We start from the raw sequence: 20,128 nt of genomic DNA, 5'->3' as shown, positions 1-20,128 counted from the left end.
GTCGTTAGATGGCTCCATTCAATTGACGTTATGTTTCATTTTTTAAACAACCAGCAATAAATCCATGTTTCTGTTCATTTTTGCTCATCAATTTTTGTTGTTTTCATGATGATCATCAAGCAAATTTCGTCTCGCAATTGATAATGTAATAAGAAGTGTGTGTTTCTGATGTTTCCTTTTTTTTGCTTTCTTGCTTAGCTTGTGTTGTAGTTGTTAATTTATTTTTCACCATTTCTGTTTTATATCTTCTGTTTGCCTTCTGCTTCTCATTCCACTTTTTGTTTGTTTCACTCTTCTTGAAACCATTTTTTTTCATCATTCATTCAAAGGAACTTATTGACAATTAGTTACTTTTTTTAATTTTTGTCCATGATGATGATGATGTGTAAATTGTTGAAACAATCATCATTCACTAATGAACCTCAACCGGACGTTATTTGTGGTAAAACCTGTTATGATTTACCAGTTAAAAACATTGAACCATTATCAAGCCGATTAGTTTCAGCCTACACTGGACCTGGATCTGGATTAACATCTGTAAATGTTGATAGTCGATCGAAAGCTTTTCAAGTTTCTCCTGAAAATGATGTTGCTTTTATCGATGAAGAAGATGAAGATGGGTGTTTATCATCGAGTATTAACAATATCTCATCAGGTAAATTAATCTTATCTTTTCTGTTTTCATGTTCAACTGTTGAGCCAAAATTTTTATTCAATAAATTCTATACCCATCTACAATAGCTTGAGTCTTCAATCTTTTATTTGTCTACTTTTATTAAAGGGTTTTTCAGCTCTCATATCTTTGGATATTGTTAGAATAGCACAATTCAATTTACTTCATCAAATCTTAACAAGAAAATTCGTTCCTCATTGTTAAGTTTGTATCATAACGATTTTAATTTCACTTCTCTTTTCTAATCTTTCTTTCTTTCATGTTTTCATTAGAGCCCGCCATTGATAGCAAAAAATCTGCCCCACATACTTCATCAAAATACAGTTATTATATGTCAAAAAACAAGAATGATAACAAATGTCACAAACTGCCAAACGAAACATCATCATCATTATCAAAATCATCAACCAAAGAAACATCAGAATCATCTTCAACAACCAACTTAACTTCTAATTCAATATCATCGACAACACCTTCAACTACAAGCATATCATCTTTAGACGAGATTGCTGGTGTTGATAATTGGAAGTGTCCTACTGAAAATGCTTTTGGATTAGCAACATCGCTTTACGAAAGTCATCCAACAACGAGCGAACGAGCTGGTGAACCCATTGCTGACTCATTTGGTATTTGTGTTCGTGAAAATTCTGCTATTCTCGCTTTAGCTGATGGTGTTAACTGGGGTGAAGGAGCTTGTATCGCAGCTCGTAGTGCAATTCATGGTGCAATTGAATACCTCAACAAAGCATTGTACCGTGAAGGCAGTGGAAAAATGGCCAATACAATGGACATTTTCGTGTGTTTGTTAAGATCTTTCTCTGCTGCCCATAGCATGATACTCCAAGAAAATGGAAAATTAACTACTCTGACCGTTGCCATTATTGTCCAGCTGAAAAATTCAGATAAATTCATAGTCTGCTCCTGCAATGTTGGGGACAGTTTTGCTTATGTATACTCTAAAAAGCATGGCGTTCGCGAAATAACTCAAGGTTAGTGGGAAGAAAATCGTTAAAATTCAAAGTTAAGGAACAAAAATGGATTCTAAACGAAGGCTAAGCTTTCTTGTTCCTTTTTTTGCTGCCTGTTATTTGTTTTCATGTTTTAATTTGTAGACGAATGTGTTTGAGCAGCAACAACCGTATCGTTTCTTTATTGCCAAAATTTCCTTCTTTTACTGGTTTTCTTCCTCTGTTATTTCTCTTTCAAATTAACTTGTTGGTCTGCTTCTCTCTCCTCATCATCATCTTATCTTCCTCTCCACTCTTCTTTGAAACCATGGTCATTACATAATCCATATTTCTTTTTCTTCTGAAAGCTCTCTTCCTTGTTTACCTGTATCGCCTACAAGCAAATCTGAGAAACTATCTTCTTCATCTGTATTACTCTGATTGATCTTCCCATTGAACCTGATTTACCATTTAAGTTAACAGCTTTTCTCAATCTCTTTATGCATTTAAGACTAATCTTTGCCATTCAGTGTCATTTTTTTTCTGATGGACTTGATGTACTCCGATAATAGCATTTCAATCATAATTTATCTCCAATTATTTCATTAATCTGATCCATCAGTGTTATTAATTTCCTTATTTACACCATAACAATCAGATAAAAAGCAATTCGATGTTTCCTTTTTGTTTCAATTTTAGCCCGACTCATCATATTTGTTGACTTCAATGGTTCAAAGCACTTGTTTATCACAATTAGTTTTCCTTTTTTTTCGGTTACAAGCTCACTATTTGATTAGATTGAATTATTTTTTTTAAAGTTACCTGATGTTGATTTAACAATTTAAAAAGAAAACTTATTTTGATTAAACCTCATTAAAATACAATTAAATTTTAAGGTTAAGTTTTCCTCAAGGCAACTGCAAATGAAACAGTAAAACTACCAAAAAAATTGATGTTATTTTCAAATGATTGTTACCACTAGACTAATAGACAAACATGTAAAACAAACAATGATATTAATTTCATTATTATTATCTGATAATATTTACAAACCGGCAAAAATTGTCAGTTCAATTATGCTTTTTATCCTCTCAACCAAACTGACAATTAGAGTTGACCTAAATGTCCAGATTATCATAAACTTTTAACGTTAATTTTTATCATAATCAAACCAACCTGACAATAACAATTTACCAAATTCAGGTCAATCAATATCATTGATTTAAATATTCGTCTTGAAAATAGTCTTTGATCAAACCATTTCAATCCAAATTAACATGTGAAACCTAAGCGTCAACCAAAAGTGAAAATGAAAATTTACTGACAAATCTAACAACTTACTACTTTTACAATAATGGGTGAACATTTGATGATAATAAGGTTTCATATTTTCATTTCATTTCTAACACTTGATTGATGTTTAAATAGTGAATCAAAATTTTTGGACTTAATATTTGACTTTAAATATGTAATAACAAAGTGGTTAACCTTTACCAATCAAAATTGAATACAAATTGAAGTCTTTCTCTTCTTTTGAGAAAAGCTTTTCCCTTCAAAAATCTCAAACAAATCAACCTTGGTCAACCTTAGGTGGTCCCAAGGACTTTCAGTCTTGTTATCTTCATCGTCTTCATCGTCATCATTATCTTCACAATCATCATCTGTATTATTAGAACTTTTTCCCATTTAATTCTACATTTCTGTTCAATAATTTTCTCTCTGGTTCTCTGTATTTCAACTTTGCTTTCCTCTGCTTTTTTTCAAGCTCAACCAAGAAGACATAAAAAAACTTCACAGGATCACGAGAGGCAAAAATGATGATAAAATGATGATAAAATGAGGATAAAAGACAAGTGACAGTGAACGAGAAAGAGGAGAAACTCATTGACACTTAGCTTTCTCATGTTACTCATAAAGTCTTGTACAAGTCAAATGTATTTTGGTTGACTTTCAATGATGAAAAGTTGTGTTGATGAATGCCAAGAAGGGAAGATGATGATGGATTGATAAAGTTAATTTAACTCATACTGAAGATATTGCCCTTTCAAATGCTGCCTGTTGAATTAATAATTATTTATACTTTAATTTTGAAAAAAGACTTGAATTGTTTATCTTTTTTTTTCCCTTCCATTATTTACTCTCATTTTTAGCATCAAAATCATATTCAATGCACTTTACCGTTCATCAATCAACTCTTTCTCGGTGGGTTTTTTTATATATTACACAAATACAGGTCTACTTAATTATTCACCTTGCAATTGATGAAAATAATGATGAAAAATTTAATGCAGGATCTTTTTTTACTTTCATTGTTTACCTTTTTCACTGTGTTTTCAGTAGATTCAAAAGCTCATGATTTCTGGTTCCACTTTTGTGTTCATTCAATCAAATTATTAATAACATGTCCAGTTTCAAGCTGAATATGAAACAGCCTTGAGTTACTCCAAAAAAAGTATATTTTGATTTGTTTTTTTTTCTTGTATCAACATTATAATTACCAACTATTGGTATTGATTTTGATCGTCCATTCAGAATGATTAACATAATTTGTTGTTGCTCGCCCATTCATCTACATTATTAACTTGATTAACTAAATTCATCTTATGTTTACTTTTCTCACTTTTAACCCGATCCAAATGACTTTTGATTCACACCTCTAGGCAATGTTCAATTAATTTAATTTACAATCTAAATCCTACCCTGACCTCAATTTTTTATGTTTAACTTTTTCTTTTTTCATTCTCTTGTTAATCAATCAATTAACAATCATAATATTACAATAATCACCAAACAATGTAACAAGGTTTTGACCAAGTTTAAATAGATTACTAATTTTTCACTTTTCATCTTCTTCTGCTTACAGGATCACACGATATTTTTTCAATGAGAGATATGAGATCAGCATTGGGAGCACTTGGACCTGTTGATGGTACCAATCCTGAACTTAATAATCTAACTGTTGCCATGACTATTGTTGAACAAGGTGATATTGTATTCCTGGCTAGTGACGGAATTTCAGATAATTTTGACCCAGTTGTGGGTAAATTTGCGTTACCAAAGAAAACAGATTCCGGTAAAAAGCACAATAATAACGATGAATACATAAAGAACTCTGAACAACACCAACAACAAAATAACAATAAGGTAATGACTTTTTTTTTCAAGAGTACCTCGCCTTTTATTGTGCTTGTTGCACTCTTGTACCTCTTTTCAAACACCAACATCAATTTTTTAACCCTAAACTTATATTAATTTTGTCTCTTCTTATTTTTCTTCCTTTATTCTGCACCATTTCCTTAATTATTGCCCGTCTAATAGGCCAATATGCTGAGCAGTAATAAAACGCCTGAAAAAGTTGCCACCAAAAACAAGAAAAATTCAAAATTATTCTGCTCCAGGAGTAACAGTGTTAAATCACCTTCAACTCAACTGACAACAACAACCGGACCCACATCAAATCACAGATCTAGACGTAAAAGCGAAGGATTGATCTCAAGAATTGCAGAGGATCTTAAATTATCATCGTCTGACAAAAGTTCACGAAATGGCCATGATCATAATCATCATTCTCACCATCATTCAAATGGCAATAGTCATCATAATTACCACAACAATAATACGTCGTCTTCAAAAAAATCCTCCAATATTATGAGCAAAAGTAGTAAAGACAATAATAGCAATAATAGTAAACTTAAGAGGTGTAACTCAATGAGCGATCGATCTCAAAGTTCATTACCCATAGTTACAGCTGTTCAAAGGCATGAATTAACATTATTAAGGATGGAGGATATTATTCGAAATGGTTTTAATCAATCAGTTAAACAATCTTGTACAACAGCCAAACAACTATGTGAATTAATGGTAGAATGGGCAACCAAACTGACCACGGCCAAAAGACGTATACTCGAAGACCCTGACTTGTATGATGAAACTGACAACTCATTTGAACACTCTGATCAAAGATCACGTCGTCGTCAGGTTGGTGATAAATTAGCAATGGTTCCTGGTAAATTAGATCATGCTTCCATTGTTGCCTGTAAAGTGTCCTTTTATGGAGACTATTGTAATAAACGTTACATTTCGGACGGTGATTCAAACAAATATAATCTCAAATTGAAAGCAACACTTGCTAAAATCGAGGGCAATGAAGATTGACTTTCGTAGGAGCAACTCTTTTTTTTCTAATTGTCTCACGCAACTTTATTAATAGTATCAGTTATGGTTTTTTTGTGTCATTATCATTATCAACACCTTCATCAACATCGCCATTCAAATGAAACAACACACCATAATTTATCACCCTATTGGCCATGATTATGCATATTACCGTTACCATCATCGGTTAACTGACAATATCTTTCATTAGGAAAACAATTTCCCCTTTTTTCAATTCATCATCATTTAATTGTCTTGTCATCTTTTTAAATCATCTTTTTTTCAAGTGTTTCAAATATTTAAATTGAATGTTAATGACGATGACAATGCTCGGGACCGGCTTTTTTCCACCACTTTTCCTCCACATTTTTCAACACTTTTTTCACCATATTGTCCACCACTTCTGGTATATGATGGCGATATGGATGTGTTAGATTTGGATGGTGGACAATATGTTGGCAAGATGGTGAAAAGACGGTAAAAAGAGGTCGATGTGGTGAACAAACCGATCCCCAATACTCTACAATGGAAATTGAATCAAAAAAGTACAAGAAAACGAAAGTACATTCAAGACAAATTACACAAAATTTAATAATTCTCAACCGAACGCAACACATCCATTGTTAAAAAATTTTTTGGTTTATTTTTCGTTTCATTAAGCAACTAAAGTTGGAATTGAATTAATGAATGGAACTAAGTGGCAATTTTGGAGCTGCCTTTGATGGTTAAAATTAATTCAAAGCTTTTACTGACGTTTTCATTTCAATACAATCGTCATCACAAAATTTTACCACAAAACTGTTTACAAAGAGTGATGCAAGTGCATTTATGTTTATATCATCCTTGTTTTCTTCCGGTTACAATCAAGTTTTTTAATGTTTAAATGTGAAATGAGAAGCATAAAGTTCCATCATACTCGTTTTACAAAGAAAACATCTGTTTGTTTTTAAATAAAAACCAATAAAATTTTGTTTGTTTCACTTTTTTATATTGTTCCTTTACAATCTTTTCTCAAATCGCTCCTTTCAGGAATAAACTTCAACAGTGAGAAAATTAGGGTTCATACAATAATTTATTAAAACCAGTGAATCCCGTTTCCAGATCAAAAATTAATTGTCGAACTTGAGAATCATTAAGTTCATCCGAAGCTGACATGGATGAGAAAACTTTAAGCCAGTCTTGTATTTTAGTTTTACCTTCGAAATCAGGAGGAAGTATGGAAAGACGATTCATTGTTTCCAGTAAAGCCAAAAGATCAGGTTGAAGTTCATCCGTAGATTTGTAATTCAAACGTAATTTATCTTGAATGGTGATATAGAGAGATGTTATATCAGCGATACATTTATTCTTGTCATCTTTCAGGGCAATTGGTTTTCCTTCTTTGATTCGAGCCAAAGCAAGTGGACAGTCGAAACGATATTTCTTCATGAAAGCCTCAATGGTTTGGAATTCATCTTGTATTTGTTTGAAGGCAGCTTGATATTGAACTAGTAATTTTTCACAACAGGCGTCATATTCTTTGGGTGAAACAGCATCCTTGATTATTGCCTTTTCCAAACATTGAAGCGTATTGACAACTGCATATAAATCAGCCAAATTATCATACATTTCTCTTTCTCGTGAATTACGGTAAAGGCGCACATCTTCATAAAGACTTGCCATTTTTTACTAAAACAGAGATTCAATATATAAAAGGTGAACAGTTAAAAATAATAGACTTAATTAAACAATAAACAATCAGATGAACCCTTAGCCAAACAAATACAAACCCAAAACCAGAGTATAAATCTCACATTATACGCCATCTATTGTTCAAATCTCATTCTAACATGAAAATAAATGAAATTTTTCTCGAAATGAAAAAATCTTTTCTTCTGATCTTTTCTTAATCTAAATAACGTCTTTTAAATCGCTGATCTTGAACTAACCATTGTCAACTTAACTATCTTGACTTGAAACATTTGTTTATGATTGATTAAATCCAATATATCTTTTCACTCAAGCCAAATGATGATTCAACCTAATGGATAATCAATCGAGCCTGAATTGTTGCTGTACTCAACTTTGCTTGTGTATATGTGCATAATTTTAATGATTAAAGCAATTTTAACAATCAGCTAACTGGAGGAAAATTTTGTTTTCAATGATCGAATCGTATTATTATTGACATTTTGAAGCAAAACTAGACAACTGAATAATTTCACTGAAATAAAAGTCTAACAATAAGATTGCGCTAACTTTGGCACGATAATCTTTTAGATTTTGGTTCAAAATTAATGATGAACGCATTCTTATCATTTTTTAGAAACTGTAGCGTCTCTTTATTTGATTTGTTAGTAATCAAATTAATCATAACCAAATGTAAATAACAAATCTTAATCATATCAGCTTTAAAGAGACATTTATTAGCGCCACCTTTCGTTAAACTGGTCAGGTTTTGAGATAGAAAGTATATAAAATCAATAATAAACGTTAATCTTAGTCAACTAAACATGAAATAAAATTGAGCTGATTAATATGTGTTTTTAAACGAATGATTAAACTTATTTTGGTCAATTAATGCGGGACAAGGTTATGAACTATGAACCTGATTGTATGGAAGATATACGATCTCTTCCCGATTGGAATCTTCCCGTTGCCTTCTCTGCACTTAGGCTGGAACCTAAGCTTGAAGGTATGCCACCAAATTCAGTTTCATGGAGGATGAAAGAAAGGGTAAGATTTAATTTAATTAAATATAAAATCATTATTCAACTTAATTATTTATCCATCTTATTAATTGGGCTCCATTTTCATGTATATCGGTCATTAATGTTCCTCGTAACCTTTAGACAAGCTCCATCTCAAACCTAGCTGTATTTAGTATTTGTTTTTTGCTATTCCATCTGATTCTCTATCCCAATCGCTTGTTCTTTACTCACGATTTCTTTTTCCTATCTTTTTATTTATTCTTAATATTTTTCAATTGATCATGAATTAGATGAAAACTGTGAGCGTAGCTCTCGTCCTGTGCCTTAATGTTGGTGTTGATCCTCCTGATATTCTCAAAACTCAACCCTGTGCTAAATTAGAATGCTGGATTGATCCATTCTCCATGCCACCTCAAAAAGCCTTGGAAGCAATAGGAACAGAACTTCAGAAACAATATGAAAGATGGCAACCTCGAGCCAGATATAAGCAAAGTTTGGACCCTACTGTTGAAGATGTTAAGAAATTCTGTACTTCATTGAGAAGAGGGGCCAAGGATGACAGAGTTTTACTTCATTATAATGGACATGGTGTCCCAAAACCAACGATTAATGGCGAAATTTGGGTTTTCAATAAAACTTACACTCAATATATACCTCTTTCTCTTTATGATCTCCAACAATGGATGGGATCTCCTTCTATTTATGTTTACGATTGTTCCTGTGCCGGCCTTATTGTCCAATCTTTCAATCAATTTGCTATTCAACATGAAAGAGAGTATCAGATAGCCTTGAATGCAGCTCGAAATCAAGGAAACCTGGCCAATGTTAATCTAGCCCATGCATCCCCACCAAATTATAAGAATTGCATTCAATTAGCAGCCTGTGCTGCTGATCAGATACTTCCCATGAATCCTGATCTTCCCGCTGACCTCTTCACTTCGTGTCTTACTACACCTCTAAGAATTGCTTTAAGGTGGTTCATAATGCAAAACTCAAGTAAATTAATACCTGCCATCAATCTTGACCTGCTTGACAGTATTCCCGGTTCTTTAAGTGACCGTCGAACTATGCTGGGAGAACTTAATTGGATATTCACTGCCATCACTGATACTATTGCTTGGAATGTTCTACCTAGAGAAACTTTTCAACGACTTTTTCGGCAAGATTTACTAGTAGCCAGTTTATTTCGAAACTTTTTACTAGCCGATCGTATTATGCGATCTTATAACTGTACTCCAGTCTCTAGTCCCAAACTTCCTTCAACTTATCATCATCCAATGTGGCAAGCCTGGGACCTTGCTGTTGACAACTGCTTACATCAACTCCCATTGATTAAACAAGATCCCACCGCTCAATATCGCCATAGCTCATTTTTTTCAGATCAACTCACTGCATTTCAAGTATGGTTAACATTTGGTGCTACAATTGATAGCAGTCATAATCCAGATTTTAATCATCCAGAACAATTGCCAATTGTTTTACAAGTTCTTTTAAGCCAGGTTCATCGTCTTAAAGCTCTCGAGCTTCTTGGTAGATTTCTTGATTTAGGTCCTTGGGCTGTTAATATGGTGAGTGTTTTACAATTTAATATTAAATATCAAAATTGAAACTTATATCCCTTTCAATTAATGCTTTCGATTACATACAGGCCTTATCAGTCGGTATATTTCCTTATGTGTTAAAACTTCTCCAAAGCTCAGCTAGAGAGCTGAGGCCGCTTCTCGTCTTTATATGGGCCAAAATTTTAGCTGTTGACGGGGTAAATATTCTCGATAAAACATCTTACTATTAAACATTTATTCATTTATTCTTTCAATATCTTTATTTTATTTTAAAGCAGAGCTGTCAAGAAGAGCTTATTCGTGACAATGGTCACAAATATTTCCTAAATGTACTCTGTGACACCAACCTTCCTGCTCACTACCGAACGATGTCTGCTTTTGTATTGGCGTGTATTGTTCGTAGTTATCATCCTGGCCAGGAAGCTGCATTTCAAGGAAGTTTAATTGCTATCTGTCTTGAACAACTCACTGACCCAAATCCGCAACTGCGTCAGTGGTTAACAATATGTCTTGGTCTTACCTGGAATAATTATGATGCAGCTCGTTGGTGTGGTGTCCGTGATTCAGCTCATGAGAAACTTTTCCCTCTTTTGAATGATGATATACCTGAGGTTCGTGCCGCTACCGTATTTGCTCTTGGAACATTTATTACAGGTGCTGGAGAAAGGACGGATCACGCTAATACAATAGACCATAGCATTGGTATAACTCTTATCAATACTGTATCCAATGATGGAAGTCCATTAGTAAGGAAAGAGTTGGTTGTCGCCCTTCAATGCCTAATCTTGTTATTTGAGAATCAATTTGTTGCTGTGGCCTATCAGATGTTGGAAGAAGACAGATCAAAAGAACTTCTTCAACCCAATAATGCTCCAAATTTAGGAGGTGAAAACAAAGATCATTTATCTCATGCATGATAATTTAAAAATGAAATTGTTTGCTGTTTCCATTAATTAACTAATTACTTATTTTTGTCTCCCCGTTCAAACGCTTCTCAATAACCGTTTGCCCTTTTCCATTTATACCGATTTTCTTATGCTTCAAGATGGTTTGCTCAATGCCGCTACAACGCCTCCTTCTAATATCCTCGGTCTCCGTAAGGTTGCCTCTAGAGAGAGACTGATGAAATTATTTTCCCCGTATACCTCTTTCAACCCTACACTCCCAAATGGTAAGCTTTATAACAGTTATGTCTTGAATAATTTGTTGAACTTTGATCAACTAATGACTAATAATACTGCACTTGTCTTTTCTTTATGTTTTTAACATTTTCGATATCTTTGCGTTGTCCATTTGCTTACTTACTCACTTTAAGTTGTGACAGGCGATTCACTGACACCACCAGCCTACAATAATAATAACAATAATATAACAGCTATTAAAAGGATAAGCTCAACGAACTCATTGACAGCCTTTGGTACAGGTACACTTGGAACTAGTGGCATTGCAAATGTTTACTCAACTATTTGGAAAGCAATAATTGGACTTGGTAATGATCCTCATCCTGATGTTGCCTCAATGGCACAGGTTATCATTGATGAAATCAAATCAAAAGTGCAACCACCAAGTGCTCTGTCTAATGATTCTTACAAAGAATCACGATCAGACCCATCATCATCTGAACCTTCATCTCCAGCGAATCATCCAACATTTGTTATGAGCGAATCACCGCCTCAACCAAACTCAACTCAACAAGGTTTATCATCGCGAACAAATTCACGGGAACGGCAGGGTAGTGAAAGCTCTCAATGTGCCATTGGGACTGTCACAAGTGGAACTGGTGATGGAGGGGGAGGAGGAGGGGGAGCACATGGTCCCATCGCATCCACTTCATCTAGTGTAGGATTATCATCAACAACAACGACCACTCCAAGTGCACCAAGTACTAATAATTTTGTTCATGGTCGTCATTCCATTGGAGGCACTGGTTATCCCTCCCATGCTCAATTTACTTCCTTCTTAACTCCCTACTCTAGAAAGAGAAAAATATTTGGTCGTGAACCAAACATCAGAATTTCTGAAGACAACTCAATGACCACAGATGATCAAAATAATGCCAGTGCCATAACTTATCGATCACCTTTGGTTAAAACTGATTTCATTGGTTGGTGTATTAAATATTTTAATGATCATTGTGTTAAATATTTGGAAAATAGTGATCCCGAAAGTGCCAGTAATGCAGAAAAAGAATGGCGTTTAATGCGCAATTTTTACGTTAGACGTGCAGCAGTTGACGAGCTTTCAACTACTGATCCAACAAGAACAGTTGAGCAAATATTTTTACAAAAAAATTCATCAGTTCCATCATTAATCCAATTTCATCCTTATGAACCTCATTTAATTATTGCTGAACGTGAATCATTTAGTGTTTGGACGTGGGATTCAAATAGTAACAACAATTTCGGCTACAGCAGTGGCCATTCAACTCCTGGCTTATTGGGAACTTTTTCTAATGCCAATTCATATACAAGTCGAATAACATCATCCCAATTAGTCAACTCTCATGATATAACTATACTTTTGCTTGCATGTGATGACGGTAATGTTAAAGCATGGAAAATTCACAGTCTTCAACAAGACAATTCACCTCCTCAATTGGTTACTGCCTTTCAAATTTTGAACGAACTTACCCGACCTCCAGGATCAAAAGGAGGGTCTGGTACCAAAATTTATTGGAACCAAAAATCATGTCATTTAATCGGAGCTGGTGATTCAAAAACAATACGAATCTGGGATTCAGAAAGAGAAGCAATGCTTCGCGATTTACCCACTGGAGCTGATTGTAGTGTTACAAGTTTAAGTTCTGACGGAGCCATTATTTGTGCTGGCTGTCAAGACGGAACTATCCGTCTGTTTGATGAACGATGTTCCCCTAATGATACTAGGATACTCACTTTTCGTGATCACTCTAAATGGATTGTCAGTGCCCATCTTTACCCTGACAATCAAAAGCATGTTAATGTACTCTCTGCTAGTACCGAAGGGATTGTTAAATTTTGGGACAAAAGGATTCCTACTGCCATTAAAACTATTAACGTAGCACAAGGTCTTACCTCCATGGCTGTGCATCCAGAAGCCGACGTTTTTGCTTGGTATTTTCATCATTATATTATCAAACTATTTTATCTTGTCAAACAATTAATTAAAATTTTCTATTCAATCTCTTTTTTTTATAGTGGCACATCATCTCAATCAATTCATATTTACACTCTCGATGCCATTCCTGGCAGTGTTATCAGATACCATGACGGGTTTATGAGTCAAAGAATAAGCCCAATTAGCTGTTTAGCTTATCATCCCCTGAGAGTAAGTTTATTTTAATTACATGAAAACTTGCTAGTTTATTAGTTTATTCAACTATTAACATTTTTCAATTCTCTTCTTCATTAGGTCAATCTGGCAGCAGGCTGTAAAGATTCATACATTTCTGTTTATTCATCACCAAAAGTTTATTAACTCTAATTAAACTTAGCCATAGTGATTAAAAAACAAGATAATGATTGTAAAAAAAATCAATTTTTTCAATGATCTTGTGTAAAAAAACGTTAGAAGCTGAACAAAAACTAAAAGAAACAACGAATTAAAAATGATAATCAATGCAATTCATGGGCATAAAAGTTAAAGGGATACATTTTTGTCTATCTTCAATAAAATAAATCCGCCAGCCCCTTAAGCCCTGATTTATTCTTATATGAAACAATTCGATTTTTCATCATTTCATCCATCAAAGCGTGCTATTATAATTTTTCGTATCAGGATTGTTCAGGATTCACTTAGTTTATTGGCAAAATCATATGACAGATATCATATCTATTAATTACTCGAGATTATCCAAGTTAATCTAAGGTATTACCTTAATAAAAATTATGTTAATAATGATTTACCTCATTGGAGATAAACAAGCGCGTCAAATGCATTATAAAACACAACCCATAATATATGTTATATTATATCTTGACCAAAATAAAACCTTTTCTATCCTCAACAATTGTAAATGATTGTTAACATTAAGATTTAATGAATTTAAGCTTTAATCAGTCAAATCTGATAAATTTAACCATTAATGATTGATTGATACAATCTTATGACAAACATCACTTGAAAGAACTTGAATTGAACCCATAAGAATTTCTCAAATTTTGATACTCCAAGAATAATCTAATCATTTATGTTATAATTAATGCAATTAAATGAAACACCATTCAAAGGATCACCATGTGAGGTTTAGTTGTTACCGAAGCATCACAAATGCTACAAAAGTCAGTGTTTCAGTTGGTTGATTCAGTAAAGATGGAAGATCGAACACATTTTTTCTTCTTAAATTAACTTGTCTATTTTTTCACTTGATAATCACTAATCATTGAAAAGACTGAGGCCAAGTACAAAGTGTCAAGACAAAAAAGTAACATTAAATACATAGTAATCGGTTGAAGTGAAAGAAAAAAATTGAACAATGAAAAGCAGTTGAGTTTTTTAGATTTTCAGAGATCCACAAAGATTGTCAATGAAATACTGAAGGATGGGAAGGAAGTCAGTTGTGTGTTGAATTCACAGCTTTTGTCTTTTATCAATTTTCACTTGAATTGATTAAACGACAACTCAATGAAACATTATCTAAAAATCTTAATAGTAAAGATCAAGTATAAACAAACAATGATTGGACTTGCGGCTTGACCACAAGCAGCAACAGTTAATTGAAAATTGTTAAGAAAGTGAAAGTGAAATTTATCATTTGCAAGTTAAACTTAATTGATTAGTTTGATCATTATGAAAGTCTATTTTTCCAACTGTAGAGTTTTTAAAAGCTCAAATTACTTGTAAAATCATCGTTGCCATCATGATTTAGCATAGATTTGCTATTGCTGTGTAAAAAAACCTCCATCAGCAGTTGTTTATGCTCTTTGGATCAACTTGATCTCTGGTGTAACTGCAAATCGATTTGAGCTTAATTGTGTTTCAATATCCACTTTTATCAATCGGTTTACTTTCAACCAAGAAAATTGAAGTCTATTCAAAAAATTTCAGTTTTGCTTTTAACCATCTTTGCTAAATCTTTGATTATTCAAAATAATCAAAATGCTTGTGTTGAACTTTGTAACAATTGACTTGAATTTGGATTGAAGCTTACACGGACAAATTGTTATTCTAATGAAACAATTGAATGATGTGTATTTAAAATAAAATGAATTGAAAATTTATTTCGGTTTTATTTGCTGCAATATGGATTAAATTTTAGATGACACATTTCAATCTGATACAATCAGAGTTAACCACGGCATGGCAAGTAGATACGATTTTGAGGTCTGTTAATAGTTCCTCGGGTAGAAATATAATGAGATCTGCAACAATAATCATCAAAATATTGTCCGATATTAAAATGGGCAAGTATTTCATTTTTTCGTCTGTCCACACGCGCCAAATGTTCTTCATCAAATATGATTCGACGAGACTGAGCAAGAAGATATGATTCAAAATCTGAATTGAATATTCCAGCTATTTTATCCAAAAAAGCTCTGTTGCATGTATGAAGACAGAGATATGGGCTGCATTCAGTTTCGTCAACTAAATCTTGATGCACCAAAAAATATTCAACATAAACTTTATCCAACTCAAAGGGTAGTTCTAGCATTATATTGAATATGAAGCAATCGCCATCTGTAAAGAACTTATCTCGCATATCTTGCGCCTTGAAACCACTGTGTAAGGAATATGAAAAGATGAGTCCATTAAAGCAAAACTCACTGATAATACAATTGATTGTTCAAGAATTATAATTACCAAGAGTTCCAATGGTAAGGTAAAGTTGAAAAGTTCGGATGGTGACTGTTCGCAAAAGGATTTTCAGGATAAGTCAACCCATTACTCGGCTTGTTAAACGTTGCATATTCAATCTTTTCACTTGGTATCCTTGTGAATGTCGAAAGCTATGAATAATGTTAATGATTAAATGTGTTCAAAGAAAGCAAAATTGTATTTACCTGTTCAAGTATTGATTTATGAATTTCCTCACTTTCCTCTGCATTCCAGTCAATAACAATATCTTGATAATCATCCAATAGTTTCACTCTTATTGTAGCTAAAAACAACCGAAGTAAAAGTTATTCAATAATATAAAGCATCAAAATTCAAGACTCACTTTTATTGGAATTACTATCATTTTCATTCATTTTGATAATTTAAGTTGAAAACAATCCAGAGATGAAGTACAAGACAAAGGCAATAGAAAGTCTGAGCTGAAATAAACAAAAAAGACAAGTGGACCAAAGTTGACTGGTCTGACCAGTTAAGTTTTGTAAAGTTGTCCGAGAATCCGTCGACTCGCTTAGTTAGAGGTTCACTGTAATTTTTTACAAGTTTCCGAAGTAAATTCCGGTTATTTCAATTTCAATTCGCGCCTTTGGAAGAGCGAGTTCAAATACAAAAAGTTAACCATAAAACCTGTAAGCTTTAGGTGAAGCTATGGCCTTGCCTTAATAACCAGACAATGTAAAATTACTAGCTTCTGGTATGTGAAAATTAGCTTTTGACAACTTTTGTTTTTAGATTCAACTTTTCGTAAAAAGCAGATTGAAACATTGGTCTGGGTCAAAGGTTTAATTATAATCACTAAATATTTAGATTAATTGCGGGGAATAGATTTTTGAAACAAATAAATTGAATCTTCTATTTAATAATACAATTGATTGAATTTGGATTGAAGCTTACATGGACAAATTGTTATTCCAATGAAACAATTGAATGATGTGCATTTAAAATACAATGAATTGTAAAATTTATTTCGGTTTTATTTGCTGCAAATGGATTAAATTTTAGATGACACATTTCAATCTGATACAATCAGAGTTAACCACGGTATGGCAAGTAGATACGATTTTGAGGTCTGTTAATAGTTCCTCGGGTAGAAATATAATAAGATCTGCAACAATAAGAATAAAAATATTGTCCGATATTAAAATCTGCAAGGATTTCATTTTTTCGTCTTTCACTATAATCAAAATGTTCTTGTTCAAGCATGATTGGACGTACTCCACGAGGTTGAGCAAGAAGATATGATTCAAAATCTGAATTGAATATTTCAGCTTGTTTATCCAAAAAAGCTCTGTTACATGTATGAAGACAGAGACATCTGCTGCATTGAGTTTCATTAATTAAATCTTGATGCACTAAATAACAATAAACGATAACTTTATCCAAATCAAAGGATAGTTTCAGCATTATATTGAGCATGAAGCAATCGCCATCTGTAAAGAAATGATCTCGCATATCTTGCATCTTGAAACCACTGTGTAATGAATAAGAAAAGATGAGTCCATTAAAGCATAACTCACTAATAATACAATGAATTGTTCAAGAATTATAATTACCAAGAGTTCCAGTGATAACGTAAGATTGAAATGTCCGGTTCGAGACTGTGCGCAAAAGGATTTTCAGGATAAGGTAATCCATGATTCGGCTTTGTAAACGTTAAAAATTCAATCTTTTCACTTGGTATCCTTGTGAATGCTGCAAGCTATGAATAATGTTAATGATTAAATGTGTTCAAAAGAAACAAAATGTACTTACCTGTTCAATACAGCATTTCTCGGTGAATTTCGTCGAGTTTTCACTACCTTTAGTCAAATTTTCATTAGATTTAGTCAACCCGGTAGAGGGCGAGTCCACTCAAGATTTTTTGTCATTAGCTTTAGTCAGTTGTCATAAGATTTAGTCAAGTTTGCAAAAGGATTAGTCAAAACCCTTTCTCTTGTTGGACTTACAATTTAAAAGCTTCTTTTTGAATTAGCAAAATCAGTTTCAATTCATTTTCGTATTTTTAAGATGTCTTTTCTACCTAAAAAATTATTGCTAGTTCAAATTTTGCTTCTCGATTTCTCATGTTAAATTTATTTATAATTTTTTTCGTAATTGAAATTGTCTTCTAAATTGTGTGTAAATTGAAAACAATTTTGCTGATTCAAAAAGAAGCTTTTAAATTGTAAGTCCAACAAGAGAAAGGGTTTTGACTAATCCTTTTGCAAACTTGACTAAATCTTATGACAACTGACTAAAGCTAATGACAAAAAATCTTGAGTGGACTCGCCCTCTACCGGGTTGACTAAATCTAATGAAAATTTGACTAAAGGTAGTGAAAACTCGACGAAATTCACCGAGAAATGCTGTAATTGATTTATGAATTTCATCACTTTCCTTTGCATTCCAGTCAATAACAATATCTTGATAATCATCCAATAGTTTCACTCTTATTGTAGCTAAAAACAACCGAAGTTAAATTTATCAAATAATTATCAAATACATCAAAATTCAAGACTTACTTTTATTGGAATTACTATCATTTTCATTCATTTTGGTAATTTAAGTTAAAAACAATCCAAAGACAAAGTACAAGGCAAAGGCAATAGAAAGTCTGAGCTGAAATTCACAAAAAAGACAAGTGGACCAAAGTTGACTGGTCTGACCAGTTTAGTTGAAAAGTTGTCCGAGAATCCGTCGACTCGCTCAGTTAGAGGTTCACTGTAATTTTTTACAAGTTTCCGAAGTAAATTCCGGTTATTTCAACCATCTGTTTTACGCTATTCGCGCCTTTGGAAGAGCGAGTTCAAATACAAAAAGTTAACCATAGAACCTGTAAGCTTTTAGCTGAAACTTTCCCGCTACTATGGCCTTGCCTTAATAACCAGACAATGTAAAATTACTAGCTTCTGGTCTGTGAAAATTCGTTTAGTGTCCATCATGTTTATGTTCGTTCAAACAAAAATTTAGTCAAGAAAATGTTTGATTGTTGAGAATCAAAGAATCCAAAGAAACTATTTTCAAATTATTCACCTCCATGATGATTCCAATTCTTCATAGTTTAGAATCCATTGTCCCGAGTTAAACCAAAGATTAAATGGTTTGTTAAAGACAAAAGAACAGCAGAGAAAGCCTTTGGTTTGAACAACAGGGAAAGCCTTTTGCATTGTAAATGTGTCTTCAGCATGTTACCTAATTTTGCTTCACCAGTTGTAAATAGAGCAAACAAAAGTCATGATTTATTCGGAAATGTGTGTAATTAACCCTTAGAATGAAAGATCGAACGAAGAGGGATGTTTGAGCAAAAAAATGGTTCCATCAAGAGAGGCAAAGCAAAGATAAACTATTTGAAATGTCTTTATTTATATTATCTTGTGGACTCAAGTTGAGAAGCAAAACCTCGACAAGTCAAAAGCTATCTTCATCATCTCATCATCTCATCATTTTCCTCTCTTTCTCTTCCCTTTCTTGGACTTGAAAATCTTTGGGATTCCTTGTGAAAACGGAAACAAGTCAAAGGAGAAGGTAAAACTGCAAGGTCAGTGGCGTAAAAGAGACACGCGAACTCTTAAAGGAAAGTAGAGAGATGGTGATAAAAGGAAAGCTTAGATGACGGCAATGATGGTGAAGTTGTAAAGGCACGCTCATCCTTCAAGACCTTTGGTGACCTGCAATAAATGATGAAAGCTGATCAAGAATAATCCATTGAAAGCTTACATAAACAAACAACACAGGCAAAGAGTCTAGACAATAATTGTTTTTGATTATTGTTTTCAACTCAATCGTTTTTAATGATTGTTTCCTTTCAAGAGCATCACATTTCACTTTTGCCCATTTTTTGTGCACAAATCAGTAATCTATTAATGTTTACATTTTCACAGCAAATGTTTTCGCCAATATTAATCAGCCATCACGGCATCTAGAAATAATCTTGTAATAGTAATTTGTGTTGATGAAATATTCCAGCTAAGGAAATCCATTGCTGCATTACAAGTTACACTCAAGCTTGAAATGGTGTTTTTCCCGAGACTTGTCCATCGTTTCAATACAGTTGGACTTTAAGTTAGATAAATTTGCTTATTACCTGGAAATTGAATTTGGTTGAAAAAAGTGACAAAAGCATTTTTGTTTACAACTTAACTTTCTGTTTATTTATTGCCATTTTCCCGTACGAACCGATTCTGGATCCGAAGAACCGATTTGTTTTCTCGGAGTTTCCAGAAATATCGGTGATTATTTTCAATTGATATATCAATGTATATCAATGAAAGGGAATCCAGAAAAGATGATAACTACACTTAACAATTGCAG

General features: G+C 33.2%; 4 protein-coding genes and 1 long non-coding RNA gene across 6 annotated transcripts; 2 read left to right on the top strand and 3 right to left on the bottom strand.

Moving 5' to 3' along the window:
- The first annotated feature begins 85 nt into the window (after nucleotides 1–85).
- Nucleotides 86–6,763, top strand: LOC107368343 (PP2C-like domain-containing protein CG9801). Its single transcript, XM_015936158.3, has 4 exons — nucleotides 86–655; nucleotides 946–1,662; nucleotides 4,484–4,764; nucleotides 4,939–6,763. Exons 1-4 carry the CDS (start codon nucleotides 370–372, stop codon nucleotides 5,773–5,775), a joined length of 2,121 nt encoding a protein of 706 aa, XP_015791644.1. The 5' UTR covers nucleotides 86–369; the 3' UTR covers nucleotides 5,776–6,763.
- Nucleotides 6,742–7,547, bottom strand: Vps28 (vacuolar protein sorting 28). The gene has a single exon (XM_015936159.3). The coding sequence runs from the start codon at nucleotides 7,435–7,437 to the stop codon at nucleotides 6,829–6,831; it is 609 nt and encodes a 202-aa protein (XP_015791645.1). The 5' UTR covers nucleotides 7,438–7,547; the 3' UTR covers nucleotides 6,742–6,828.
- A 709-nt stretch (nucleotides 7,548–8,256) lies between these two features.
- Nucleotides 8,257–13,700, top strand: raptor (regulatory associated protein of MTOR complex 1). Of its 2 annotated transcripts, none has more exons than XM_015936144.3 (8): nucleotides 8,257–8,490; nucleotides 8,756–10,033; nucleotides 10,114–10,224; nucleotides 10,306–10,912; nucleotides 11,073–11,198; nucleotides 11,343–13,119; nucleotides 13,204–13,333; nucleotides 13,418–13,700. In XM_015936144.3, the coding sequence occupies exons 1-8, from the start codon at nucleotides 8,335–8,337 to the stop codon at nucleotides 13,481–13,483; spliced, it is 4,251 nt and encodes a 1,416-aa protein (XP_015791630.1). In that variant the 5' UTR covers nucleotides 8,257–8,334; the 3' UTR covers nucleotides 13,484–13,700. The 2 variants fall into 2 exon arrangements, with proteins under 2 accessions (XP_015791630.1, XP_015791629.1); XM_015936143.3 differs by having other exon boundaries at nucleotides 10,303–10,912.
- A 1,498-nt stretch (nucleotides 13,701–15,198) lies between these two features.
- LOC107368205 (uncharacterized) lies at nucleotides 15,199–16,109 on the bottom strand. The gene is made up of 3 exons (XM_015935981.3): nucleotides 16,006–16,109; nucleotides 15,806–15,951; nucleotides 15,199–15,723 (listed from the first exon to the last, which is right to left on the bottom strand). Exon 3 carries the CDS (start codon nucleotides 15,702–15,704, stop codon nucleotides 15,294–15,296), a length of 411 nt encoding a protein of 136 aa, XP_015791467.2. The 5' UTR covers nucleotides 15,705–15,723; nucleotides 15,806–15,951; nucleotides 16,006–16,109; the 3' UTR covers nucleotides 15,199–15,293.
- Nucleotides 16,110–16,677: 568 nt separating this feature from the next.
- LOC149094353 (uncharacterized) lies at nucleotides 16,678–17,537 on the bottom strand. Its single transcript, XR_016197917.1, has 2 exons — nucleotides 17,392–17,537; nucleotides 16,678–17,309 (listed from the first exon to the last, which is right to left on the bottom strand). It is a non-coding gene; the product is annotated as an uncharacterized LOC149094353 (long non-coding RNA).
- Nucleotides 17,538–20,128: the final 2,591 nt, after the last annotated feature.

The sequence above is a fragment of the Tetranychus urticae genome, chromosome 1, assembly GCF_039701765.1.
Source record: "Tetranychus urticae isolate SD_2017Ah chromosome 1, NJAU_TeUrti_SD_1.0, whole genome shotgun sequence".
Lineage (NCBI taxonomy): Eukaryota > Metazoa > Arthropoda > Arachnida > Trombidiformes > Tetranychidae > Tetranychus > Tetranychus urticae.
The sequence above is the reverse complement of the archived record's forward strand: the minus strand, read 5'-3'. Positions and strand labels throughout refer to the sequence as shown.